The 27235-nt window shown below is 36.2% G+C and overlaps 1 protein-coding gene across 1 annotated transcript in view; it reads right to left on the bottom strand.

Moving 5' to 3' along the window:
* tweek (transmembrane protein KIAA1109 homolog tweek) overlaps nucleotides 1-27235 on the bottom strand; it is a 236838-nt gene that overhangs the window by 59627 nt on the left and 149976 nt on the right. The window contains exons 42-43 of the mRNA XM_089246286.1: nucleotides 17966-18072; nucleotides 1548-1673 (exon numbers count right to left, since the gene is read on the bottom strand). Of these exons, the coding sequence (XP_089102412.1) occupies nucleotides 1548-1673; nucleotides 17966-18072 (233 nt within the window). The remainder of the gene's footprint in view (nucleotides 1-1547; nucleotides 1674-17965; nucleotides 18073-27235) is intronic.

The raw sequence follows: 27235 nt of genomic DNA, 5'->3' as shown, positions 1-27235 counted from the left end.
GGTTATTTGATCATTTTTGTTGCACCATGGTCATTTTCTGCACACAAGGGCTAATTACACCCGGACCTACAATTTATTGTCGATTCCTAATGGCAGCCTTTTTTAATATTCATTGAGAAGTTGGTGCACTAACCCTTTAATGTGGGACTCCCTGTGGCAGCAATCTTTTTCTGTAGTCATGTTGCCGTTTCTGTTGTACCCTTGCATCAGGAAAGTTTCTGACAAGGACGAACCAGGTATCAAACTCGCAACACCTCTAAACATCTTTTGGTACTTTAGGCGAGTATCTTATCAATCTGGGCAATTGTGCCCACATTGTGAGTTGGAATTCACTTCGAAAAAATTTCAACACAAGTGAGCAGAAGCCATAATATACATGAATAAGCAGAATATGCATTCAGCTACAAATACAGAAGCTATTAACAGGCAACATGCCCAATGAAGTGGCAGAATGAAATGAGGAAAAATGCCCATAATGAACTTTAAGAGCAATTTTTGTGTTCAAAAAGGCAGTACGGTGAGAGAGAGCATAGCAAATTATTATCGTCACTAGAAATAATGACAATAACAGTCTTCTAAGATTATAGTCTATAATAGACGATAATAGTCTGATGAAGTCTGCAGTTGAAACCAATAGCTCAAGTAGCGATCAAAAAACCAACTTAATACACACTATTTTTTTACAGTTGGGGCCACACAAAATCCCCTCACAGGCTGCATGCTGCTTGCAAGCCAGAAGTTGGCCACCCCTTAAATAGACACAGTTATTCCTTCCATTCATCCAAAAACATTAAAAGCTTTTTAAAATGTCACTTCAAAAGACCAGCTCTCTCTCTCTCTCTGACTAACTAAAAAAAAGACCCACTCTGGACCAAAGTTGCTTAAAAATTTTTTTACATCACCATGCCCCATCTAAAAAAACAGTTTGTGCTTACATTTCATGTCGGGTTATACCATAGCCACTTCTGTCCCCATCTATTAACTCCAGCACTTTCTCAGAGGCAGATACTAGACACTTGAGCAAATTACTATTAGACTATTTGCTTCGGCAAATAGTGAAAATGTTCCATCAATTGACAAGAGAGATTTCAATTTTTCCACCCAGCTAAACAACTTCTTTATCAACTATCTGCTACAGATGTATATACAACATAGAAATACAAACAAAGATGTCATCAATACTCAGCAATAACGAAAAAAAAAATGATTAAAGGCAATGGGAAAAATGTTATTGAAAATATCTTTTAAAGCTATATAAGCAGTGACTTCAATACAGGAAATTACAGTAAATATATTTCACATATTGTGGTTAGGATGCATGGGAATATTTAAGCGAACCTATACTTTACTATTATTGTCTCATACATTTTATTTCATTTAAACTTGACAGCAGAATGTTTCTTTTTTCCATTCAGAGATGAACATGGTACACGTTTAGAATAAATATTCAAAAATTAACTCTGATGCAACATAAAAGAGATAAAAAAAATTAATCACTGAAAAAATCAAACCCAACTAAGAATGATTGAACATCATTAAATACTGACCTGTGCACTGCTTTTTCTGGTAGAGACAAATTTGGAAGGTCAGACATGTCCAACGATCCAGTGCGAGTATGGGCATGGCTTGGTGAGCTTTCTTTGCTACTTGGAGTCTGCATCACATCACAAACCCTAGACAATAAGTATTATGAAAATAAAGACAATTTTTGATTTGTAATTAATCATATTTATCATAATAAACAAACACTTAAGCATATCTTAGATTTTTTCAATGAAAAACTCCAAAGATTTCTAGTGTGAACTTTTACAACAGCTCCTGTGCATAACATCAAACCAATAAAATCATTAAATTAATACTGAAAAAATTCACATTTTATCTCTTTCAAATTTATGGTAAATAGAATGAAAATGATGCCATGGTAATGTCTGGTTTTGTGAATAATAATTTATTTAAAAAAAGAGAAAGAGAGAAAAAAAAATACAATACATACACAGTCGACCCCCGTATTCGCGGTTTCCATATTCGTGGCTTTTTTTCCTTCATTGAAATTTTTTTTTTGTGCCAACACTCAGCAATCGTCATTCACGTGTTTGGATTACAAAATTTGAGTTTTACATGTTTAGGATAGCTCATTTTTCTAGTGCTACTGACAATGATTTGAAACGACAAAAAAAAGTGAAAACTTCACAAAAAAATTTGATATATTGACTATGCTTAGTGAAAGTAAATCAAATGCTGCTGTGGCCCACCATTATGGAATCAACGAATCTATGGTAAGATATATCAAGAAAAAGGAATTTGAAATTCAATCAGCAGGGGCTGTAGCTGCACTTATGGCAGCAAAAACTTTGCATTGCCTATGGGATTCATGTGTTTCTCGTACAAAAAATGCTGTTTTTTTGTGGATCAAGACTACTACAGAAAAGGTATTCCAATTGATTCTAATATTATAAAAGAAAAGGCGAAAAAATTTTACTCTTCTATAAAGGAAAGAGCTGGTGAAACGTCTATTTCATCAGAACTTTATGCAAGTAAAGGTTGGTTTCATAGATTTAAGAAATGATTTGGATTACGAAATGTAAAAAAACGCTGATGATCAAGCATCTATTGACCAGGAGGCAGCTAGAAAACTTCCAACGACTTTGCAGAAAATTATTGAAGAGAATTTTTATGCACTTCAGCAGGTGTTTAATGCTGACAAAACAGCACTATTTTAGAAGAAAATGCCATAAAAAACATTTATTACCCAAGAAGAAAACCAAACTGCTGGTTTCAAAGCAAGTAACTTACTATGTTGTTTTCTGCAAATGCATATGGGCACATGATAAAGATCACCATTATTTTTTAATCTGCGAGCATTGAAGGGAAAGGATAAGTCAAAGCTCTTAGTATTTTGAATGAACAGTAAAAGGGCTTGAACAAAGAAAACACTTTTCCTGGATTGCTTTGAACAGTATTTCGTTTCAGAAGTCAGGAAGTACCTTGACAGTGAAGACATGCCATTCAAAGTTCTTTTGATACTGGATAATGATCCTGGATACCCAGATGTCAACGAGTTCAAAGCTGATGGTGTGGAAGGCCTTTATATGCCTCCTAATACAACATCTATCATTCAGCCCCTTAATCAGGGGATAATGCAAGCATTCAAGGCTCACTATATACGTCATGCAATGGAGATGATTATGCAAGCAATAGAAGAAGATGCAAATTCAGAAAATGTCTTAAAGGTATGGGAGAATTACACTATCGCTAATGTCATTACTGTCATTACTAGAGCAGTGGCAGCTCTTAAGAGAGAAATAGTCAACTTGAGTTGTAATAACCTTCAGCCACAACGTGTGTGCTCTAGGACACAATTATTTTTACAAAGCCAACTGAAGAAATTACAAAAGGCATTGTCACATTAACGAAACAGGTGGGGGAGAAGGGTTCAATGATATGGATATAAAAAATTGAACAGCTAATTAATAGCAATTCAGAGGCATTAACCAAAGAGGAATTAATGCAGGAATTAATAATTAATAAACAACCAATTACCTTTTGATTGCGAGCTAATTATTTAATTAATTAAAAACTCATTTAATCAATTAATTAATTAAAACCCTCTTTAATTGAATAATAACAATAATAAACCCTTTTAATTAGTTGATTAATTAATTTAAACCCTTTTAATCAGTTGATTAATTAATTAAAACCCGTTTAATGAATTGAATCCATTATTATCTTATAGAGTGATGCAACCTTTTTTTTCGGTAAAGTATTACTAACGTGCAGACAAACATAAACGAAACGTTTTATCAGCAACTGCAGTAAACATCCTCATTGCTTAGGCGCCCGAACCTGGGTACTGAGACTGTTTGAGTCCCCCAATATATTTTACGACATGGCTGAGTCACCAATAATCAATATACAATGCAACGATCCACCCCCCTCTCCTGCATAAGGGCTTGAAACCGTATATACGGGACAAATGGCAACTTTCAGCCCCCCTCAATGTTTTCTTCATTTTGGTGTCTCTACCTCATTAAAAGATTCAATTGGTCATACATAAATTAATCTAAAAATATCTTAATATTCAATTTTATAGAATAATTTCGCATAGCCTGTAAAAATACGAAGTTTTCATTCATAGTGGGCAATGGAATTTTTTGTGCTGACATCGACGCAGCACTTATTTATTAGCACTATTTTAATAACTTAATTATTGTAAAATATATTTTACGATCAAACTTTGTATTTAATCTCAGCTAGAAAGAAGGTAATGATATAAAATAAAAATGTATATATTGTAACTCACCATAAAAAAGTCCACTGAAGAGCAGAAAATTGTTCAAATTTGGGCGAGACACTCTTTTCGGTATATTCACGATAGATGCTTATGTTAAATTGCGTAACTTGATAAATTACAAAACTTTGTGTGTGTGTGTGTGTGTGTGTGTGTGCGATCGCGATTTTTCTACTCTATAACTTAAACTTTTCTCTATTTTTTAACAAAAATTTAGATTTGTGAACCTATCCACACTGACTGGAAAAGAAATCAAAACAAAAACCCTCGCAACGTAATTCACTGCGTTTTTGAAAGAAAACAGTATTTGAGTTATCACCAGTAGTTATGTGCACCTGATGACCAATTCAAAATATACTATTTTCTGTGTGCAGCAGGTGTTTAACTGATTAGTCGCTGACATTTGCCACGCATATGTAAAATACTTCGTTCGTTTCTGAGAACACATACTAAATCGTTACAATGACTGCTAGAGGTTTTTACCACTGGCCATAAATAACGGGTCCAATGGTCGAAGGTGGTTTTCTATAATATTGCCCGGAAATTCCTAATCACTCACAATTATTCCCTTTTGAAGTTATGTGGCTTGGTCAATGGCGAGTAGCACAGATGTTTTTCCAGTCTTCAAGGAACGTGGGATACCTAGTGGATGGCATTATTGCCTTCAGGACATTTTCTGTGGTGCCGACAATGGCAAACCGTGAACACGCAAACAACAGGGTGATCTGGTTGTCAACAGAGAGCCCCAAAGCAGTGGAATATTTTGAGGGAAGAGCACGAAGAATATGGAAAAACGCTCCCAACACCTGCTGTATTGTTTGGGTCTCATGAAGACAGATACTCAAAAATACGAAAAGAAAAAAAATACTAGTTTCGAGGGAAGGGAGGACCAGAGACATGTTTCCCTTTCTTTGGGTCTAGCAACAAAACGAAGGATTTTCAGTGCGATAAGAGGGATCCTATAATTGCAGCTGGAAGCCTTTGTTCTGGAACTCTAGAGGAGGGTTTTCATCTTTCCCCTTGTATGATTTTTAGACTGAAAAATTAAAATAATATGTACCATAATAGAGTGAAATATACCAATTAGTTATTCATGGAAATGCTTTGAAAAATGAAAGGGTAATGAATATATTCTCACAGCCTGGTAAGATTGATGTCACGGCCCGGTGGTTGAGAAACACTGTTCTATGGTATGTTCTTCACATGTATGTCAAAAATATTTAGTAGAGGAAGCCTTATCAACATACTCCAACATACTTGATGACATGAAGATGAAACGACAAACAGAAATCACAATGTTCTTTCAGAAAACATCTCCACCCTCTTTTATATATTCTTCTACCCCCTGTGTCACCCTGCTCTTCTCCTGATGTTCAATAAATGAGATATACAAAAAAACCCCTATGATTTTGGTAATTCGCAGATTTCCGTATTTGCGGTCACCCCCGGAATGTAACCCCCACGAATATGGGAGCAGACTGTACATACAATATTCTACTCAAGGGATTGCTTGATCTGTCCAGAGTATACAAACATAAATATATCTATGGTGTCAAACACTTTCATATAAGAATGACGAACAAAATATACAGACAGATACAAATATTATAGTGGCCTTGATGTGACAACACTGTATACTGGAGGCTGAGAAGTACCTTCTTACTGTAGTGAAAGATTAATATAATTAATAATTAGTTTTTTGAAAGCTCTTAACTCTTTTTCATATTTTATTTCATTTGGCAGATTATTAAAATATAATGGAGCCAAATATATGAATTGCTTCTGGGTTAATGTTTTTTTAGGTTGTATAATATTATATTGAAAAACTGGATGGAGAGACATGTGTTTGTTGGGCATTACCTGATTTCAAACTAAGTAGGATTTTTATAAATAAACATTAGACTTCGGTATATGTATAGTTTTTCAATATTAAATCTATAATCTGATTTATAATTATAGGCAGATCGTGTTATGAGAGGAAATAATATTTAGTTTTTTCAGAGCAATATTAAAATATTCAGGTTGGACTCATAATATCCTCAGTTGGAGCAATGGTTAGAGAGCTGGACACACATACCAAAGGTTATGTGTTGAATTCCCTCTTAAACATGAGAATTTTTGATAAAGGCAAAAATTTTCATGTTGTTTACCTTGATTTCCAGAAGACATTCAATCAGGTCCAACATGGTAAACTTTTGAAGCATTTACACGAGATTCGGATTGGGGCAACTTGCTGAATTGGATAGAATCATGGTTAAGAGATAGGTTACAACGAATTATGGTGAATGGGGAATTCTCTGGTTGGACAGGCATCACAAGTGGAGTTTCTCAAGGAAGTGTCCTTGGCCCCATACTTTTTTTTCACTTTTTATTGATAAACTCGATCGGGGTATCAATGGGGTTGCTAGCAAATTTGCTGATGATGTGAAGCTATATGGGGGTAATCGAAAATCAAAGCAATAGGAAGTTACTCCAGACCAACTTAAACAGGATTGCAGCATGGGCAAATGAATGGAGCATGATGTTTAGCGTTGACAAGTGCATGGTTGCTCATTTTGGTTTGAACAACCCACGGTTCTCTTACGAGTTGAATGGTGTCACTATTCCGGATGCAACTATGGTCACTGATTTGGGAATTCTCATTGACGAGCAGCTTAGGTTTTCTGAACGGTGTTCAACGGTGGTGAAAAAAGTGAACAGAATGCTGTTTTATTTCCAAAAAGGTTTCTTCATGTTCTCCTGAAGTCATTCTTCCGCTTTTCTGAGGCTTAGTTTGTCCTGGACTGGAGTGTGCTGTAAGGTTTCGGAGACCATACCTATGGAGGGACATAGACTTGGCTGAAGTGGTACAGAGAAGAGCTATGCATGTCCTTGTTGGTACATGCAGCTTGAGTTATGAAGAGAGACTTCATTTTTTGAAGATGTTTACATTTGATGGACGCAGATGTCGGGGAGATATGATTGAAGTGTTCAAAATTTTCAATGGTATGGACCATGATTTATCAATTTGATATCTATCAACTGTTTTACAAGGAAGCACCAGTATCGTTTGGTAATGTTATGGTGTCGCAGAGAGTTTTTCTCTAATAGGGTTGTTAATAAATGGAATAGCTTACCCCCAAAAGGTAGAAATTCTAACAAATTTAAAAAGAAATATGATAAACACGTTGGGGTAAATCGAAAAGCTATTTATACTTAGAATAAGACAACCATAAATACATTTTATGGGCATTGTATATACAAATATACAAATACAACGCCACAACAGGCAAAATGCCCAACGAAGTGGCTGATAAAAAGATGCCCATAAAAATATGGATGTCATATATTTCAAAAATACAGCAACCCAATTAAAAATGCAATTAACAAAAATTATAAACAATATATACACATGATAAAATATTATACAATGCCCATAAAGAATACTTATGGTTGTCTTATTCTAAGTATGGATGGCTTCTCGATTTTGCCCAACATGTTTATCGTATTTCTTTTTAAACGTGTCAATTGTGTTACAATTTACTACCTCCGGGGGTAAGCTATTCCATTTATTAACAAACCTATTAGAGAAAAATTCCCTGCGAAACCATAACCTTGCATTGTCGCTCATCAATCGATACTGGTGTCCCCTTGTAAAAGCAGGCGATTGGCGGTGTACTAAAAGTTCATGATCCAACCCATTGAAAATTTTGAACACTTCGATCATATCTCCTCGACACCTGCGTTCATCCAATGTAAACATATTCAAAAAATGAAGTCTCTCTTCATAACTCAAGCCCTGTGTGCCAATAAGGACACACGTAGCTCTTCTCTGTACCACTTCAGCCAAGTCTATGTCCCTCCATAGGTATGGTCTCCGAAACCTTACAGCACACTCCAGTCCAGGACAAACTAAGCCTCGGAAAAGCGGAAGAATGACTTCAGGAGAACATGAAGAAACCTTTTTGGAAATAAAACAGCATTCTGTTCACTTTTTTCACCACCGTTGAACACCGTTCAGAAAACCTAAGCTGCTCGTCAATGAGAATTCCCAAATCAGTGACCATAGTTGCACCCGGAATAGTGACACCATTCAACTCGTAAGAGAACCGTGGGTTGTTCAAACCAAAATGAGCAACCATGCACTTGTCAACGCTAAACATCATGCTCCATTCATTTGCCCATGCTGCAATCCTGTTTAAATTGGTCTGGAGTAACTTCCTATTGCTTTGATTTTCGATTACCCACATATAGCTTCACATCATCAGCAAATTTGCTAGCAACCCCATTGATACCCCGATCGAGTTTATCAATAAAAAGTGAAAAAAAAGTATGGGGCCAAGGACACTTCCTTGAGAAACTCCACTTGTGATGCCTGTCCAACCAGAGAATTCCCCATTCACCATAACTCGTTGTACCCTATCTCTTAACCATGATTCTATCCAATTCAGCAAGTAGTATGGTATAATATTTTATTAATATTTTATCATGTACTAGGTTATATATAGGCAATACGCCCTGACGCCTACGGCGTCCAACCCCCTCCCCCAACTCCTCCAATGGAGCTAACTACTTGTCACATCTTTAATTATAAAGCAAAATATTCCTCAGGCACTGCAAATGCCTGCGAAATAGTCATTTTGCAGGCAATAGTTTCGCATTCTGATTTCGATAAGCAATGCACTGCCATCATAAATACAACAGAATACTTGATACACCGCAATACATACGTGATACACCACGATAGGCAATACAGCACAATAAGTAATGCACCACTATATGCAATGCACCACCTTATCAGCAATACAGCAAATTAAGTAGTGATTCACTATATACGGTGTATCACAACACGCAAAGCACCACCATCGGCAATAAAGCACAATACTCAATCCACCACCATATGCAGTTCACCACAATGAGAAATATAGCACAAAATGCAATGTACCACCATCTGCAATGCACCACTATATGCAATGCACCAACATCAGCAATACTGCAAAATAAGTGGTGTACCATGATAAGGAATGCACCACAATACAAAATACAGCACAATACGCGATGCATCTCAATAGGCAAAGTACCATAATATTTACCACAATACATCGTAAGCACTGCATTACAATAAGCAATGGACCACAGTACGCAATGTATCGCATTAAACAAAACACAATAATACGCAATGCACCACAATACGTGATGCACTACAATATGGAATACACTACTATTTGCAGTACGCCGCAATAAGCAATCATTAAAATAAGCAATACAGATACGCGATGCACTGCAATACGCAATGCATTACAATCAGTAATGCACCACCATTTTCAGTGCACCACAATAAGCAATACAGTATAACATGCAATACGCCACAATACGTTAACACAATGTATCACATCAAGCAAAGCACAATAATACACATTGCACCACAGTACAGCACACAATACAGCACAATACGTAATAAGAACTGTATTACAATAAGCAATACAGCACGTTATGCACTATAGTACGTAATGCATAACAGTACAAATCAACAACCAGCAAAATCAGCAATGCACTGCAATCAGCGAAGCATCGCAATAAGCAATTTACCACAATACGCAATACAGACTGCATCGGACTGCATTATAATAAGCAATACAGCATGCGATGCACTAAAATCAGCATTGTATTTGCAGTGCACCACAATAAGTAATACAGCACAATAACAATACCCACTGCATTAGATTAAGCAATACAGCACACGATGCATTACAATAAGCAATACAGCACAATACATAATGCACCAAAATATGGAATAAGCACTACATTATAATAACCAATACAGCATGCAATGCACTACAATACGTGATGCATAACAACATGCAATGCACCACAATCAGCGGTGCACCACAATACGTAATGTACCATACAATGCGCATACTGCATTGATGCATAACAATACGTAATGTACCATACAATGCGCATACTGCATTGATGCATAACAATACGCAATGCAACACATTCACCATATTGCAGTGCACCACAATAAGCAGTAGGCACGACATTATAATAAGCAATACGGCACACGATGTAGGTACATCACGCAATGCAGCACAATACACAATATGTACCGCATTATAATAAGCAATACAGTACGTGATGCACTACAACACGTAATGCATAACAATACACAACACACACCATAATAAGCAATACAGCTCAATGCGCAATAAAGCACTATACATCGCAATAAGCACCACAATATGCCATAACCACTGAAACACAATAAGCAAGCAATGCACAACTATTTGCAGTGCACCACAATAACAATACAGCCCAATACGCAATGCGCCATCTGCGATTCGGTGCAATAAGCAATGCACCATTTTAGGCAATGCAGCACAATAAGTAATGCAGCCTTATATTAAGTGAACCACAAAAAACAATGTACCACTATATTCAGGGCAAAACATTAAGCAATACAGGACAATACTTAATGCACCACCATCGGTAATACAGCACAGTGTTTATTGCACCACCATCGGCGATACAGCACAATAAGCAATGCGCCACCACAGGCAATACAGCACAATAATTAGTGCACCACCATATTCAAAGCACCGCAATAAGCAGTGCACCACATTAAGCACAATACTCAATACACCACAATAAGCAAAGCCACACAACGCATAATTTACCCCCAATGGCAATACAGCACAATAAGCAATACATCACAATATGCAGTGCACCACAATACGCAATGAACCACAGTACACCATAAGCACTGCATTAGAATAAGCAATATGGCATGGGATTCATAACAATGCGCAATTGGCCAATATTTACAGTGCACCACAATAAGCAATGCAGCGCAATACCTCATGTACCGCAATACCGCACAATACATGATGCAACGCACTAAACAAAGCACCATAATACGCAATGAGAAATAATAAGCCATAAACACTTGCAACGAGCAATACAGCACTCAGTTCACTACAACACGTAAAGCATCACAATCAGTAATGTAGTAATGTGTGTTGTCAGCAATATTGTACACCACAAATAAGGAATGCAGCATAGTATGCGATGCATCGCAATAAGCAAAGCACTAAAAATCACTGTAGTACGCAATGCACCACAATACACATCAAACGCTACATTACAATGAGCAATACAGCACACGATGCACTACAACATAGTTTCCCAACCTTTTTTCTCCCATCGCCCCCCCCCCCTCTTCAGAAATTGTTTTCTCACATCGCCCCCCAACGCAATCTAACCCTTAGGATCCTATGTTATACTCATAGCTTCTACAGCCCCTAGAACTTTCCATCGCCCCCAAGGGGGCATCAACGCCCACGTTGGGAATCACTGCACTGCAATATGCAATGCACCGCAATCAGTAATGCACCATTATTTTTGCAGTGCCACAATAAGCAATGCAGCACAATGCGCAATGAGAAGCAAGTATTCATCCTCAATTGAAAATGAAACCTGTCAATTTCCCCATAAATAGATCTGTTCAATGCCCTGCCCTGGGTACCCGGACCCTGTGTGTTGGGAACACTGGTGATGTATACATACCTCTGGGTACATGCACAAAACTTGGTCCCTACAGGTCAAGTGGTTCCCGATGTCCTCAGGAGTTAAAAGAATACTTGACCCAAAATCATAACCGACTTCCGTAACACAAAAACGTAACAGATTTCCGTCACCCATTTCTGTAACATAAAATCGTCACTAATTTTGGTTGCTTAGCAACAGGCCCTTTTCGAGTTTGTGATTTTATATTATAGAGTAGATATATATAGTTTATAATTTTTGTGATTGTATTTTTAAATGGTTTGCTGTATTTTAGTAATGACAACCATACTTGTTATAGTCATCTTTTTCTCAGCCACCTCTTTGGGCATTTTGCCTATTGTGGACTTGCATTTGTATTTATTTGTATAATCACCTCCCCAAACACATATAGCATACTGAATAAGTGAGCAGAACCCAGCAAAATAAAGTGTATGAATAAATTGAGGAGATATATTTTTCGAGCAATATAAACAAACATTCATGTATTTTATTTTGTTACTAAGTGCAGTTGCATGAGAGTTCCATTTCAAATTTTTGTTTGTAGTGAGTCCTAAATATTTAAACTCCTCAGTTTCCGAGACAATAGGGCAGAAACATTGGTCATCAGAGAAGCAGACACGAAGAAAACATTGAGGCGGCTAAAACTTGCTGGTCGTCCCGCATATACGGGACTCAAGCACCTACGCTGGAGAGGGAAGGTGTTCTGCATTGTTTTTCAGAAATTATTGGGGGACTCAAATGGCCTCAGGCCCCTAGGTTCCACTGCCTATCCAACTCATGGCATCAAATTATAAGTGTTTCAATATTTCTATTATATAATTGAAAATTTATATATTTAGTTTTGTTGAGATGCAAGGCCTCAAGCAAGTGTTAATTCTTGTTAAATCTTCCTCACTATCAGATTTCAACATGGTATATGTTTGTTCTGACAAAACAATAGCTGTGTCATCGCCATAGCTAATAAAATAACCATGTAGATCCAGGTTATTTATAACATTAACAAAGATTAGAAATAAAACTGGTCCAAGAACAGAACCCTGTTGGATGCCATTTTTAATAATCCTATATGTACCTATTGTATCATTTATTTCGACTGCTTGCATTCTATTTGACAGATAACTTTTAAACCAGTGATATAAGTGTTGCTGCTTAGACCTGAACTATATAACTTATGCATAAGAATTGTATGGTCGACACTATCAAAGGCTTTTTGTCTAAAAATATAGCAAGGGTTCTATTGCTCTGTCATTAATACTTTCATATACTTTTTCTGAAATTTTCAAAATTGCCATCTCAATATTCTTATTTTCAAGAAAACTGAACAGATATTTCAAAAGAAAAAATGAAATTGATTTAAAAAATTTATAATTTTGTGCTTCATTATTTTTCCAAAATTTTCGAAAAAACAGGCAAAATAGATATCGGATGATAATTTTTGAAATCGTTGACATTACCGGATTTATGAATGGGTATGACAAGAGCATATTTTAATTTATCAATAAAAACTCCACTGAGATTTGAAGAGTTTATGATGTGGGTTATAAACTTAAAATAGTATTTACTGACAGTTTTTGACATGATTTCATCATAACCGGCTGCTTTATTATTTTAAAGTTTATTTATTAAATTCTTTATATTCCTTTCCTCTATCTCTGTAACGGCTATAGAATTATACTGGTTTTGTTCTAAAAGTTCTATTTCATCTATTAACTCAGAGTCTTCAGTTATTGCAGAATTAATAAAAAATTCATTCATTTCATCCACTAATGTTTTAGTCAGTATTTACTAGAAGTACAATTTCATTTATTTTTCAATTTATGATATCATTAGTAACTTTTCACTGTTTCTTGATGTTGTTACTACATTTCATAAATTTGTTATGGTAGAAAGCATCTTTTGCAGCTTTTATTTTCTTTCTTAACTATTTATTATAGCTTTTATAATCATTTTCTTTATCATGATTTGAAGGATTTGTTTGAAAAAAACTTTATAAAGTCTTTCTTTAGTATCGAAAATACATTTCAATTCAATATAATCCATTCACTTTTCAAATTATTTGCTGTTTTGCATTTAGACTGTTTTGTCCAGAAATTACGATGCCTGAACACAATATCAAGAAATTTGTCATATCAATATATTTGTCATTTGCAAAAATATAAAAAATCTTTTCATCAAATTCATAATTTCTTACACATATTTCAAACTTGTCATAATCCACATTTTGACAAAAATGATTACTGTCGTTTTGTTTATTATTTAAAGTTGTGTATTAATTCCAAAATCACATTTAATAACCAGTGGTAAATGACCCGTTATCTCTAATTTTGATACTGCTGTTTCATATCTATAATTCAGCTTTGCCGTTCGAATGAAAATAAGATCTAAACATGCTGACTTTCTTGGTGTATTTATGTACAATAAAAACCAAAAATTCAGACACAAGACTCATGTACTCATCACTATCCGTATCCGACGCCAATATATCTATATTAATATATCTCCAGCATAGATAATATTTTTATACCTTAAATTACTAATAACTGATCTGAATTCATTTTGTATAATTCATTTTAGAAAAAATATCATTCATAAAAAAAATAATCATCAACAAATAAAAAAGAATATCATACATAATCTCAGTATCAAAGCTCTCGAAATCTCCCCCTGAAACACAATCTGACAACAATAAGCCAAATTCATGGTTCTGTAAGACATTGTTTGGACCATCAACTGGCGCCTTGACCTCTCGTGAAGGTATCGCACTGCACACCCACACCATTGGGCCTTCCTCACCAACTGCGGGTGTAACCACAGATAGAACACTGAATCTAATTCATTCATGAACTGATCTGAATTCATTTGTATAATTCATGAACTGATCTGAATTGATTTGTATAATTCATGAACTGATCTGAATTCATTTGTATAATTCATGAACTGATCTGAATTCATTTGTATAATTCATTTTAGAAAAAAAGTATCATCTATAAAAAAAAATAATCATCTATAAATACACTCATGTCCATAAATTAAGGATAATTCAGAATCACACGGAAATCGAAATCTAAAGTAAAAATTTCACCTGTAGAATTATCACACACATCTGCAAGAATGATATGAAAATTTCAGGAAGCCACCAGATGATGCCGATAGTACGTCACAATGACGAGAGTGTAAGAGGGGGGTATATAAGGAATGGTGGCAAAGAAGTGAAATTGTTTACAAGAGTTCTGTAAGGCGCTCAGTGCCATAAGCGAATAGTTATGACACAGAGGACGCATGTGGATGATTTTTTACGTGGTGAATTATCGGCCGCCTGGAATGTGGGCGTACTCAGATGGAAGTATCCGAGGAACTTGGAATTGCCCAAAGTGTCATCTCTAGGCTTTGGCAATGATTCCAAGATAACGGAAATGTCAGTAGACGTTAAAATGCCGAATGAAGACCGGTATTTGGCAGTAACTGCCAAAAGAAGCAGACGGAGCACAGCATCTGACCTGTCTCGTCAGCTATCTGCAGCCACGGGTACCTCAGTTTCAAGGCAAACCGTGTACAGACGTTTGGGAGATATTGGTCTATATGCTCGCAGGCCTGTCAGATGTGTTCCGCTCACGGCAACTCACTGTCGGCAGCAATTAGCCTGAAGGAGAGCACATGCAATGCGGACATCGTCACAGTGGGCTTGTGTGATGTTTTCCGACGAGTCCAGGTTTAGCTTGCAGTCTGATTCACATCGGACATATGGAGAACGCCAGGTACCCGTTACCACCAAGACAACATCATTGAACGACACCGTTACGGTGGTGCAGCATTGCTCGTTTGGGGTGGAATTATACTGGGTTCCAGAACAGATCTGCATGTTCAAACCAGAACCATGAAAGCCCAAATTTATCGCGACATCATTCTAGAACAACATGTACCTTTGTTTAGGGGTGCCATGGGCGCAGAATTTGTGTTTATGGATGACAACGCCTGTCCTCACCGAGCAAACATCGTAAATGAATGCATTGAATCTGAGGATATAACCCGTATGGAATGGCCAGCATTCTCACCTGACTTGAATCCGATAGAGCATGTGTGGGACATGCTTGGCCGACGAGTTGCAGCCCGTCAACCACCTCTTATATGTGTACCGGAACTTCGGAGAGCATTGCTTGCTGAGTGGAGTGATATTCCCCAAGATCAGATCGATAATTTGATACTCAGCATGCCTAGGCGTTGTACGGACTGCTTTTCATCGCATGGGAGACATACAATGTATTAACCATCATACCAACCATGTAATAGAAAGTTTTTGTAAAAGAGATATTTTTTACAATTGCTCCAGGGAGCAAAAATTGTAGTTTTTATGAATGGTATCATACATACACCATCGTTTTTGTTCTTTATCTTTTGTTTAATAAATGGGCTTTATGAATAAGTAACGTTTGTTTTGTTTCTGAACCTTTATTTGCCGAAGCTGGCATTATCCTTAATTTATGGACGTGAGTGTAAAAAAGAATATCATATATATAATCTCAGTGTCAAAGCTCTCAAAATCTCCCCCTGAAACACAATCTGGCAATAATAAGCAAATTCATGTACCCCTCTCCATTGCCATACCCAGTCCTAAGACTCTGTATGGATGATGTCCTATAGCCTGTGCAGGAGGGCTAGGACCCGAGTCATTTGCTGACTTCTCCCGAGGGCTATGTTCGTGAACCATACTGTCACCTTGGTCCACCACTACTATCCAGGGGGCCACTACTTCCCTGAAGTTTGTGGCTTTCCTATGACCAGGTGACACCATACTTGCAGGATGGTAAGGGTCACCAATCCTACCCTTTGCACACTTTGCCTGAAGGCTACGCATGCAAGCAATGCCGTCACTTTGATTCTCTGCAAGGTTTCTGGGGTTGACTAAGTCCCTCCACCATTGCAGTATCTCTTAGATCCAGCGCCACTGCAAACATCACACCAGTTAGTTCACTGAGACGGATCATCGGGTTCACAGGACATTGTCCACGCAAGACCCTCCTCCATCAGCTACTAACGCCATCACCACGAACGAGAAGGTAGAGTGTGGTGATTTGGAGAATGAGGATAATCCTCTTGAGGATTCTGTGAATCACATTCTTCGATTCCACCGGAGTTTTGTATGGACCTCGCTGTACACATTTCTTGTCTACTGTCTATCTTATCGTGAGAAACTGCTTGGTGAAAGGATCTGGTACTGCGCTATCATGTGGGGAGAACCCCCCCCCCCCCCCCGTGACCCCCGACCATCACGAGGTAGTCTCAAACCTCGACATCACCTGTTGTTTCTCAGACTTTGGGGCTGGTGCATTCAGAGGAGGGAGCAGTGCTCTCCCCACAAAACCTATTGTGGCATGGGGACCACAGCGAATACATCATGACACGACAGACTTTGGGGCCCAATCCCAATCTGTCTTCATCTCATCCAAATCTCCATCACAGACTAAAATATGTTTCCTTTGAGATTTAAATCCCTTTGTGTGTGAGTAAACTTAGACTAGTTTGTAAATTGAATCATTTTTTGTTGCTTGTAAACCAAGAATTAACTGTATTGCAATGGTGAAAATGGCCTAAATGCACTAATATCTCAATAGAAGAAATGTACGAGTCAAGTCTGAGTATTGAGTCAAAGTATGGGTTAATAACGAGTTAAGTCTGCCTATTCTGATTAATAAAAGTCAGTTTCCACTGAGTTTTTTGCTGTTGTTTAAAGTTTCACCATCAAGTCTGACCTTCCATTTGTAACAACCCAATATTACACTGCATTTCTTTAGACAGTTTTTAACTGCTTCCAGATGAGTATAAGCAAAGGCATTCTGATCTATTTGGAAGTATTGCATACAAAAAACTTGGGTTCTTTACTAACCACAGGGTGAGTTTACTAACAACAGATGGTGGATGTTGGAGAGAAAGAGTGTTCGATAGAAAAGGAACAATCAAATTCTCTCATCTCTTTTTGCCCATTTTTCTTGGGTGAACAAAAATAATAGTTTTGTAAACTTTTTGTTGGTACTTAAACTTACATCATCCTGATTTGATACCAAAAACTGTCAGCAAAAGATTAAATAATTAACAAAAATTTCTCAAGGATAACAAACTCAGAACTATTTTTGTTACCCATGTTCACTGGTTTCACCAGCATCTGGGAAAAATAATGACATTGACTGCAGTGGTCCAGCAGCAGCCCGAGTTCCAAGTCCCAACTTATCTTTAAAAGATGTAGCCTAAAACGAAGTAATTATCAAGATTAGTTGAATTGAAAAAGTTCTATATATGAATGCTGAATTTAAAGAGAAGAGCTTTTTTTTATTTAACATGAACATTAATATAAAAAAAGGGGAAAAACTGAGAATTTACACTGTGTCCCCAAAGAATATCATATCTTCCAAGAGGCATAAAAAAGTTGAAATCATTTTCTTTCATTGTGTGCCATTCATTAAATGAGAAAAATGCACACATACTCTCTCTCTCTCACTGTATATTATATGAACAGAATATATATACAGGGTGTCCTGTAAATCCCAATGTGGTTTTTATCTCATAAACCGTTCATCGTAGAAGTTGTTAAAAATCACCTTGTACCAGTTTTGAGAGTGAAAATACAGTGTGTCATAAAATAAAAAAAAAGCTACATTTTTATATGAACACCCAGTTGGTAATCAAAATTAAAAATGCAATTAGAAAGTTGTGTTGCCCTGTATCTTCTGAGGACAGCAAAAAATTTTCATATTTGTAAGAGCAACATTCGCTAACATATTTGAATTCAAAAATTGGAGAAAAGTTGGAAAAGAGGAGAATAAATTAACAGACAATGCTTCTTTTCCATGTTTATGCTGTTTTTCCCAATTTTTTTCCAATTTCAAATATCTCAGCGACTGTTAAACTTAATTTCTTTTGTTAGTGTTAGAAGATACAGGGCAACAACTTTTTAATTGTGTTCATATAACAATGTAGATTTTTTTTCATTTTGTAATACACAATATTTTGAATTCCAAAATTGGTACAGGGTGATTCATTGCAACTATACCTCTACAGCAAACGTTTGAAAAGATAAAGGCCACATTAGGACTTACAGGATACCCTGTATATACACACACACACACACATATATAATTCTATACCCATTTCAGCCTTGCACATATTAGAAAAAATGATGAACATATATATCAATGAACATATTTCCACTTTTTTGGATAGAAAATTTTTCACTGGAATTTAAATAGAAACAGTGAATGGTGTAATTTTTTCAACTACTGATTTCCAAATGCAACATTTCAGAGTGCCACATGATATTTTTTATAAATATAGCTTGAAATAATGGCTTAAAATATAGTTTCATCTCCAATGACTTTCAATTCTAAACAAGATTTAAAAAAATATTATTGTAGAGAGATTTATCGTCATATCAAGTATCGTTATAGCTAGGTTTCATTGTACACACAGTTAACTGGTCCCATGGGCCCTCACCACAAGGGTAGGATGGACAGGGTTCCAGCCCTGGGACGATTCTCATCATTTTTTTTTCATGCTAAACATTCATCATAAAGGGACCCCGTAAAATTCTGGGTGGGCCCAAAAGTTCTCAGCCTAGGAACCCTGCTCTAGGATGTGGGGGGTCATGATTCACCCTCTGCAGTATTTGGGCCTCATGCTTTAAGCAGTAAATACAGTGAAACCTGTATGAAATGGAAATGCTTTGATATCTCGAGATGGGAAGCGGGGTGTGTCCGGTCCTTCAATGTATGAAATGGAATGACAAGAGACTTGAATATTATTTCAATAGTCAAGAGACTATTGAAATAATATTCCATTTTATAAAGGGTCAAACCAAAGCACTAATCATTGAGAGCACACTATATTTTCATTCTGTTTAAGTCAGCTTTCTGGCTCATATAGTGTCCATGTTGGTCAGGTTTCACTTTACAATGAAATGTCAAAAATTTTGTTTCAGGTAATTTCAAAATTTAACTATTATAAGTATTGTAAATGTATTAATTTATATCCACCTCAAAATCACTTTCCAGATATGCCTCTATTTTTCTTTCAGAAAGCTTTGGAGTTTTTTCATATAGAATGAATGATTAAGCTAAAAGAAAATTAATTTAAAAAAATCCCTGACTTGAATGTTTTCAGTGCACATGGTACCGTCAAACAGAGTGGTATGGAGATTATCTATCATTCTTGGAGATTATCTTTTTCATCTGCAAATGTACGAGACACAAAATTCAATGATTTTTCATAGGAACTTACGGAAATCGTGTTTCCACTAACAAAGACTATGGCTAATGACTGACTCCAGAATGGAGAATGCATTAACTTGGTTAACTAAGGTATGACACTGTACATACAGGGTGCATAGCTACCAGCATGCACCACATTTTACATGTAAACCATTGAGAAATCCTAGAGGTATACTTCCAATTAGAAAAAGTATCCAAATAATGTGTAGAGCTCAGATGCATCATTCATGTTGCAAGGAGTTTTGCATAGTTTTTTTTTTATTGGACTGAGCACAACACATAAAACAATCAAAACAACCAAGAAAGACACAAAAAAAACACAAAAAATTACATTATGATGGCACAGACACTCTGTGTGACCCCAAACGACTAAAAGTCCTTCCAGTGAGTCAATATAAATAAGATTAAAGAGTCAATTGGATTACAAGCACAGCCTTGTTAATGTACTAATTGGTTACATATTTTATAAAGACATGTATATATATTTTAAGTTTTTTCTTTTTTAGCTGAACAAAGAAAACATACATATATATATATATATATGTAAATACAAACATAAAAAATTGCTCAGATGGCATACACCGAATTCATGTATGGTCATATAATCACATGTATTTTTCAGTTGATTAACAGGAATGGTTATATTTTTGAATTTTTTTTAGAATGATTTATTTTGTGTTGTTTTATAATCTATTATAGTTGTAGTATGGATTCTAGAGACTAGTATTTATTGAGGATATAAACACATTGTGATTGGATCTTATGCTATTATTTGTATGATTAATTGCATGGTATAGGTTCATTTTTTTTTTGGGCAGTATACCTATAACTCATTTGGAATAATGTTTTATTTGTTTTCGGCACTTGATATATGTTATTCAATCTAGATGAGGCTCTATTTTGTTTTGTTTGTAGCTATTTATTGTTTAAGAATGAAAGTTTGTGGCATTCTGTTGCATAATTGTTTGCTGTGGTGTTAGTATATATAATAAAATAAGATCCAGAATAACAATCTAGTTTTTGTATATTTGTTTGATAAGCACCTCCCCGAGCAGTGATTCAATATGTTACTATTGAGTATATACAAGCATAAAATAAATCTTTTAAAAAGTTATTGTCGATTGTGTTTTTTAATCTATATAAAATGACAGCATATGTTCTTAATTTCTTTATTATTTTTTCACATTGCAAGTTCCATTTTAGGTTCTCTTGTATTATTATTCCTAGGTAGTTGTATTCATGAACTCTTGCAATTTCATGGCAGTTACACTGTGAAATATATTGGCATGGTCAGTGATCATGGATTTTAATTTTTATGTTAGTTAAATTATTTATATTTCTTGTATTTAAGCATATGTATTTTGTTTTTTGTATATTTAGTTTGTATATTAATTTTTCTTAAGCCAGGTGTTGATTTTGTATATAGGTCCTCTTCGACTTTTTTTAGTAAATTTGTAATTTCAGTATCTTCAACATACAGTATTGTGTCGTCTGCGAAAGAAATTAATTTACCATTTATATTTAGTTTGAATGTCATTTATGCAAACAAGAAACAAAATTGGCCCAAGAAAAAATCTATCTGTTTTCTATTAAAGTAATATGTTTTGATCAAGTTTAATGTATTACCTTGTATACTAGCTGATGACAGTTTCTCTGTTAGTATCATTAGATCCACAAAGTCAAAAGCTCTTTTTAAATCCAGAAAAACCATTATCGAATATTTATTAGTTAAACCCGGTGTTCAAATATTTACTTAGTTCTAAAATGAGCACATTTCTGTATTTTTACTTCTTCGAAACCCATATTGGTTAGGTGCGAGATAGTTCTGATAATTTAAGAAATTTATGAGCTGTTTTTCATACACTTTTTGAAAAAAATGGGAAGAATTGATATAGGTCTGTAGTTCAATAAGTTATCTATCTCTCCTGTTTTATAAATGGGATGTATAATGGCACATTTTGACTTGTTATAAAAGAATCCATTTAGTACAGATGAGTTAATTAGGTTTTTATTACATCCATGTGATAATGGGCAATTATTTTCAACATCTTAGGGGTTATTTAATCCTATCTAATTGCTTTGTTAATCATTAATTTCGTTATAATTTCATTAACCTCACTATCATTAATTCAGAAAAAATACATAGAGTTGTTAGAGTTAGTTATTGCTTGCTCCTCCTCACAATTACAGTCTGAACCTATAATTCCATTTCTTCTATGTTTCTTGTTATAAAGTCCTCATTTAATTTTTTTTGCTCTATATTTATTGTTGTCAGAAATTGGAAGTGTATTGTGCTTTATATTTTTATTCAGAACATTATGATTCATACATTTCCATTGCGGTTTCTCGTTATTTCTACATAGCCTAAATGTAACCCTAATGTGTGCTCCTGATTTATTTTTTTAAATATACATTTTCAGATCTTTATTATATTTCTTGTACTCTAATTCGCATGAAACTATATTTGGGTGTTTTTTGTACAATCTTTCTTTGCAATTTATTCTATTTACTATTTCCTTAGTGATCCAATTGTTTTGCTTTTTTTTGGGTTTCATTTTAACTTGTTTTGTCTAGAGATGAGAATATGATGTTATAATATTCAAGAATTATTTGTATTTATTTTCTAGACATCTTTCCTCTAGGACACCAACCAGATTTATATTTGGAATAAAATCTTTGAATTTATTATAATTTATTACATTTAAATGCTTAGTTGCAGTTGGGATCGGACGTGCTTTTATTGCGCTCTGCTTGCTGACAAATAGCAGCAGTTATATCTGGAACCATTGCTGGGGATTACCAAAGGATTGTCCGTCATGTCAGTGCACCATTTTGTGTCTTTCTTTGTGTTTTTCTTCATTCTCGTTAGTTTTACATAGCGTGTTTTTATTTTTGGGTCATATTTTGCAGTGTTTTCTTTATTTTCTAGATTGTGTTTAATTTACTCGCCAGTTTGATTTTGTCACAGGATTTTTTGGACTGCACATTATTGAATTTGGGAGATGAGTGTTTTTTTAATTGCTCTCAATTTTTAAAATTTTTGTTGTGTATATACACTGCTGGCCACAGTAAATGCAACACCCTGAAGGAAGCATGCAAATAATATGAAATTTACAACATGCATTAACGGAGGTGAGATATGCAAATGATTAGAATTTCAGCGCAGACGCACATCACGCGCGCCTGTGGCGCCACTTCAAAGCGCTATTTAAGGCTTGGAGATTTCGACGATTTGAAGTACGGCAATTGTGTTTTTCTTGTGGTTTTTTCAAAAAAACGATCAATTATGCCTCGTAGAAAACAGCGATCATCTTTTGATCAAGTATCCGAGTTCGACAGAGGAAGGATAGTGGCCTATCGAGATTGTGGATTATCTTTCAGGGAAATCGGTAGTCGTGTTGGACGAAACCAAACAACTGTAATGCGGATATGTGATCGTTGGATGCAGGAGGGTACGACGGACCGACGTGTTCGATCGCATCCACCTCAGTGCACCACTTCACGTGATGACAGGCGTATTGTGCGTATGGCAGTGACGGATCGCTCAGCCACATCACGAACCATAGCACAGCACATTCAGTCTGTACCGCATCATCCAGTGTCTGCGCGTACCATTCGACGCCATTTACAGCAGAGTGGTTTGTCCTCAAGACGTCCATTGCTTCGTCTACCCTTGACGCAGAACCACAGACGTCTCCGCCGCCAATGGTGCGATGAAAGAAGGATGTGGATGGCACAATGGAATGAAATTGTCTTTACTGACGAGTCACGCTTCTGTCTGCAACACCACGATGGGCGGATTCGAGTCTGGAGACACCGTGGAGAGAGGATGCTGAACAGCTGCGTTATGCACCGCCACACTGGTCCTGCACCGGGTATTATGGTATGGGGCGGTATTGGATATCACTCTCGCACTCCTCTAGTACGCATTGCCGGTACTTTAAAAAGCCAGCGCTACATCTCTGAGGTGTTGGAGCCAGTTATCCTTCCTTACCTTCAGGGCTTGCCCACAGCCATATTTCAACAGGATAATGCACGACCACACGTGGCACGCATTGTCCAAAGGTTCTTCGTCAATCGCCAGATTGAATTGCTTCCCTGGCCAGCTCGCTCTCCGGATCTTTCGCCGATAGAAAACATGTGGTCCATGGTTGCTCAACGATTGACCCAGATTACATCCCCAGCTCAACCAGATCAACTTTGGCAACGCGTGGAAGCTGCTTGGTCTGCTGTACCCCAAGAACACATCCAAAGTCTCTTTGAATCAATGCCGAGGCGTGTGGCAGCGGTGATCTCCAACAATGGCGGCTACTCTGGCTACTGATTTTGGCAGGAACCACACTTCACAGAAGTCTATAAATTTAATCATTTGATGCTTGGTCAACATGTTATCTACAAAATAAATGTTGTTGCGATATCTCTTGTCTTTCTTGGTGTTGCAATTTGGGCGGCCAGCAGTGTATATATATTTTCGATCGACTTAATTTTTTTTTCTCGCTTTCATTTCATTTTCATTGAAGTGTGTTTGTACATCCCACCCTCTATGGTTCATGGATGGCGTGCATAAACTTCATCTTGAAAAGAAAAGAGCATTTGGAGAGTATAAAAGTGGACGAGGTGACTATCATTGTTTACTAATGAAAGAGCGTTGAAGAAAGTTTTAAGGAATAGTAAAACAGGAAGTTGAATCTAGGGTGGCAGATAACATTGGGTCTCTGACCCAAAATCATTTTTTAGATACATCAATAATGGATGTAAGGGGACGGTTGCCCCCCCCCCCACTCTCGATAGAAGGGTCTAGGTTAGATATTCAAGTGGAAGACGTGGAGGTCCTAAATCTCCTGAAAAATGTATGTGCAAGCACAAGCAAAGCAACGGGATCACATGATATCTATCTCAGGGTCCTCAGGGAATGTGCTATTGAATTGTTGAGGCCAGTTGCACAGATATACAGGAGTAGTATTGCTGAGGATATCGTTCCAAGGGATTGGAAACTTGCTCTCTAATGTTGTTCCGATATTTAACAAGGGTAGTAGAGAAGCTGTGTTCAATTATCGTCCAGTGAGTTTAATGAGCTTCCTCTCAAAAGTTTTAGAAATTATTATCAAAAGTCATTTGGTGAAGTGGATAGACGAGAATAATGTATTGTCGGATAATTAAAGGGAAAGTCATTTGTGACTAACCTCCTTTGCTTCTATGATCACATGAAGGAGGCTCTGGTTAAGGGCAAAAATGTAGATGTTGTTTACCTTGATTTCCAGAAGGCATTCAATCAGGTCCAACATGGTAAACTTTTGAAGCGTTTACACGAGATTCGGATTGGGGGCAACTTGCTGAATTGGATAGAATCATGGTTAAGAGAAAGGTCACGAGTTATGGTGCACGAGGAACCAGGTTGGTGGTTGGTGTCTGGTTGGACAGGCATCACAAGTGGAGTTTCTCAAGGAAGTGTCCTTGACCCCAAATTTTTTCACTTTTTATCAATAAACTTGATCAGGGTATCGATGGGATTGGTAGCAAATTTGCAGATGATGTAAAACCAATGGGGGTGATTGAGAATCAAAGCAATTGGGAGTTGCTCCAAAATAGGATTACAGTGTGGGCAAATGAATGGAGCATGACGTTTAGCGTTGACAAGTGCATGGTCACTCATTTCGGTTTGAACAACCCAGGGTTCTCTTATGAGTTGAATGGTGTCCCTATCCCAGATGCAACTAGGGTCTCTGATTTTTTTCTGAGGCTTAGTTTGTCCTGGACTGGAGTATGCTCAGGGCCGTCTTAAGAGCATCATGGGGGGCCCCTGGGCCAAGTGATTTTTCTGAGGCCTTATCAGACAAATTTTCAAAAATTTCAACCGTTTCTCATTTTTGTGAAGCCTCTGTTCCCTTGAGGCGGGTGGGCCCATGCGTTAAGATGGCACTGAGTATGCTGTAAGGTTTTGGAGACATACCTACAGAGGGACATAGACTTGGTTGAAGGGGTGCAGATAAGAGCTACGCATGTCCTTATTGACAAACCGGGATTGAGTTATGAAGAGAGATTTCATTTTTTGAATATGTTTACATTGGATGAACGCAGGTGTCGGGGAGATATGATTGAAGTGTTCAAAATTTTCAACGAGATGGATAGGATAGACCATGAATTATTAGTATGCTGTCAATCGACTGCTTTTACAAGGGGACACCAGTATCGATTGGTGCGGGACAATGCAAGGTTATGGTGTCACAGAGAATTTTTCTCTAATAGGGTTGTTGACAAATGGAATAGCTTACCTCCGGAAGTAGTAAATTCTAAGGCAAGTGACACATTTAAAAAGAAATAACAATAAACATGTTGGGATAAATTGAGAAGCTATCTCTACTTAGAATTAGACAACCATAAGTAGTCTTTATGGGCATTGTATAATATTTTATCATGTATATATTATTGTTTCTAATTGCATTTTTAATTGGATTGCTGTATTTTTGAAATATGTGACATCCATATTTGCTATGGGCATCTTTTTCTTAGCCACCTTGTTGGGCACTTTGCCTGTTGTGGCATTGTATTTGCATTTTCTCCTCCTAGTTTCTTTTGTAAAAAATTCATAAATCCTATATTACTGGATAATGATCCATTATTTGAGTTTTGTATAGTTTTCATTTGTGTTCTGTAAAAAACACGATCTAAATATGTTTTAGATTCATTAATTTCTCGTATTGCTATTATGAAGGGGTAAAAATCCATTTATTGCTATTATATTAAGATATTTTCGTTATCTAGGCTATGTGAGTTTATGTTAATATCTCCAACTATTAATGTATTGTTTTTAAATTTTTTATGTTTGATTTTAGTTCTTCATTAAATAATGATATATTACAAGAATGTGAGCGGTATAATAATATCAGTAACATAATCTGTGAGTCCAATACATAATTCTTCATCTGAGAGAAATTTTGAATGCTTTTTCTTTACAGATTTGATTTTGTTATTGATATACATTATTACTCCCCCTGATCTATTATAAGTTCTACATTTTACATAACAATGGCAGTCATTGGTATTTTCAAAGCCTGCAATATAGTAGTTGAATATTTCATCATAGTTATTATAATAAAAAAATTAACTTTTTATATGGACACCCTGTGCACAGAAACCCAATTAGAAA

Source organism: Pholcus phalangioides, unplaced genomic scaffold (assembly GCF_987345545.1).
Source record: "Pholcus phalangioides strain wild (caught in Gottingen) unplaced genomic scaffold, Ppha-v1.0 ptg000017l_1, whole genome shotgun sequence".
Classification (NCBI taxonomy): Eukaryota; Metazoa; Arthropoda; class Arachnida; order Araneae; family Pholcidae; genus Pholcus; species Pholcus phalangioides.
This window is presented reverse-complemented; position numbering and strand designations above follow the sequence as displayed.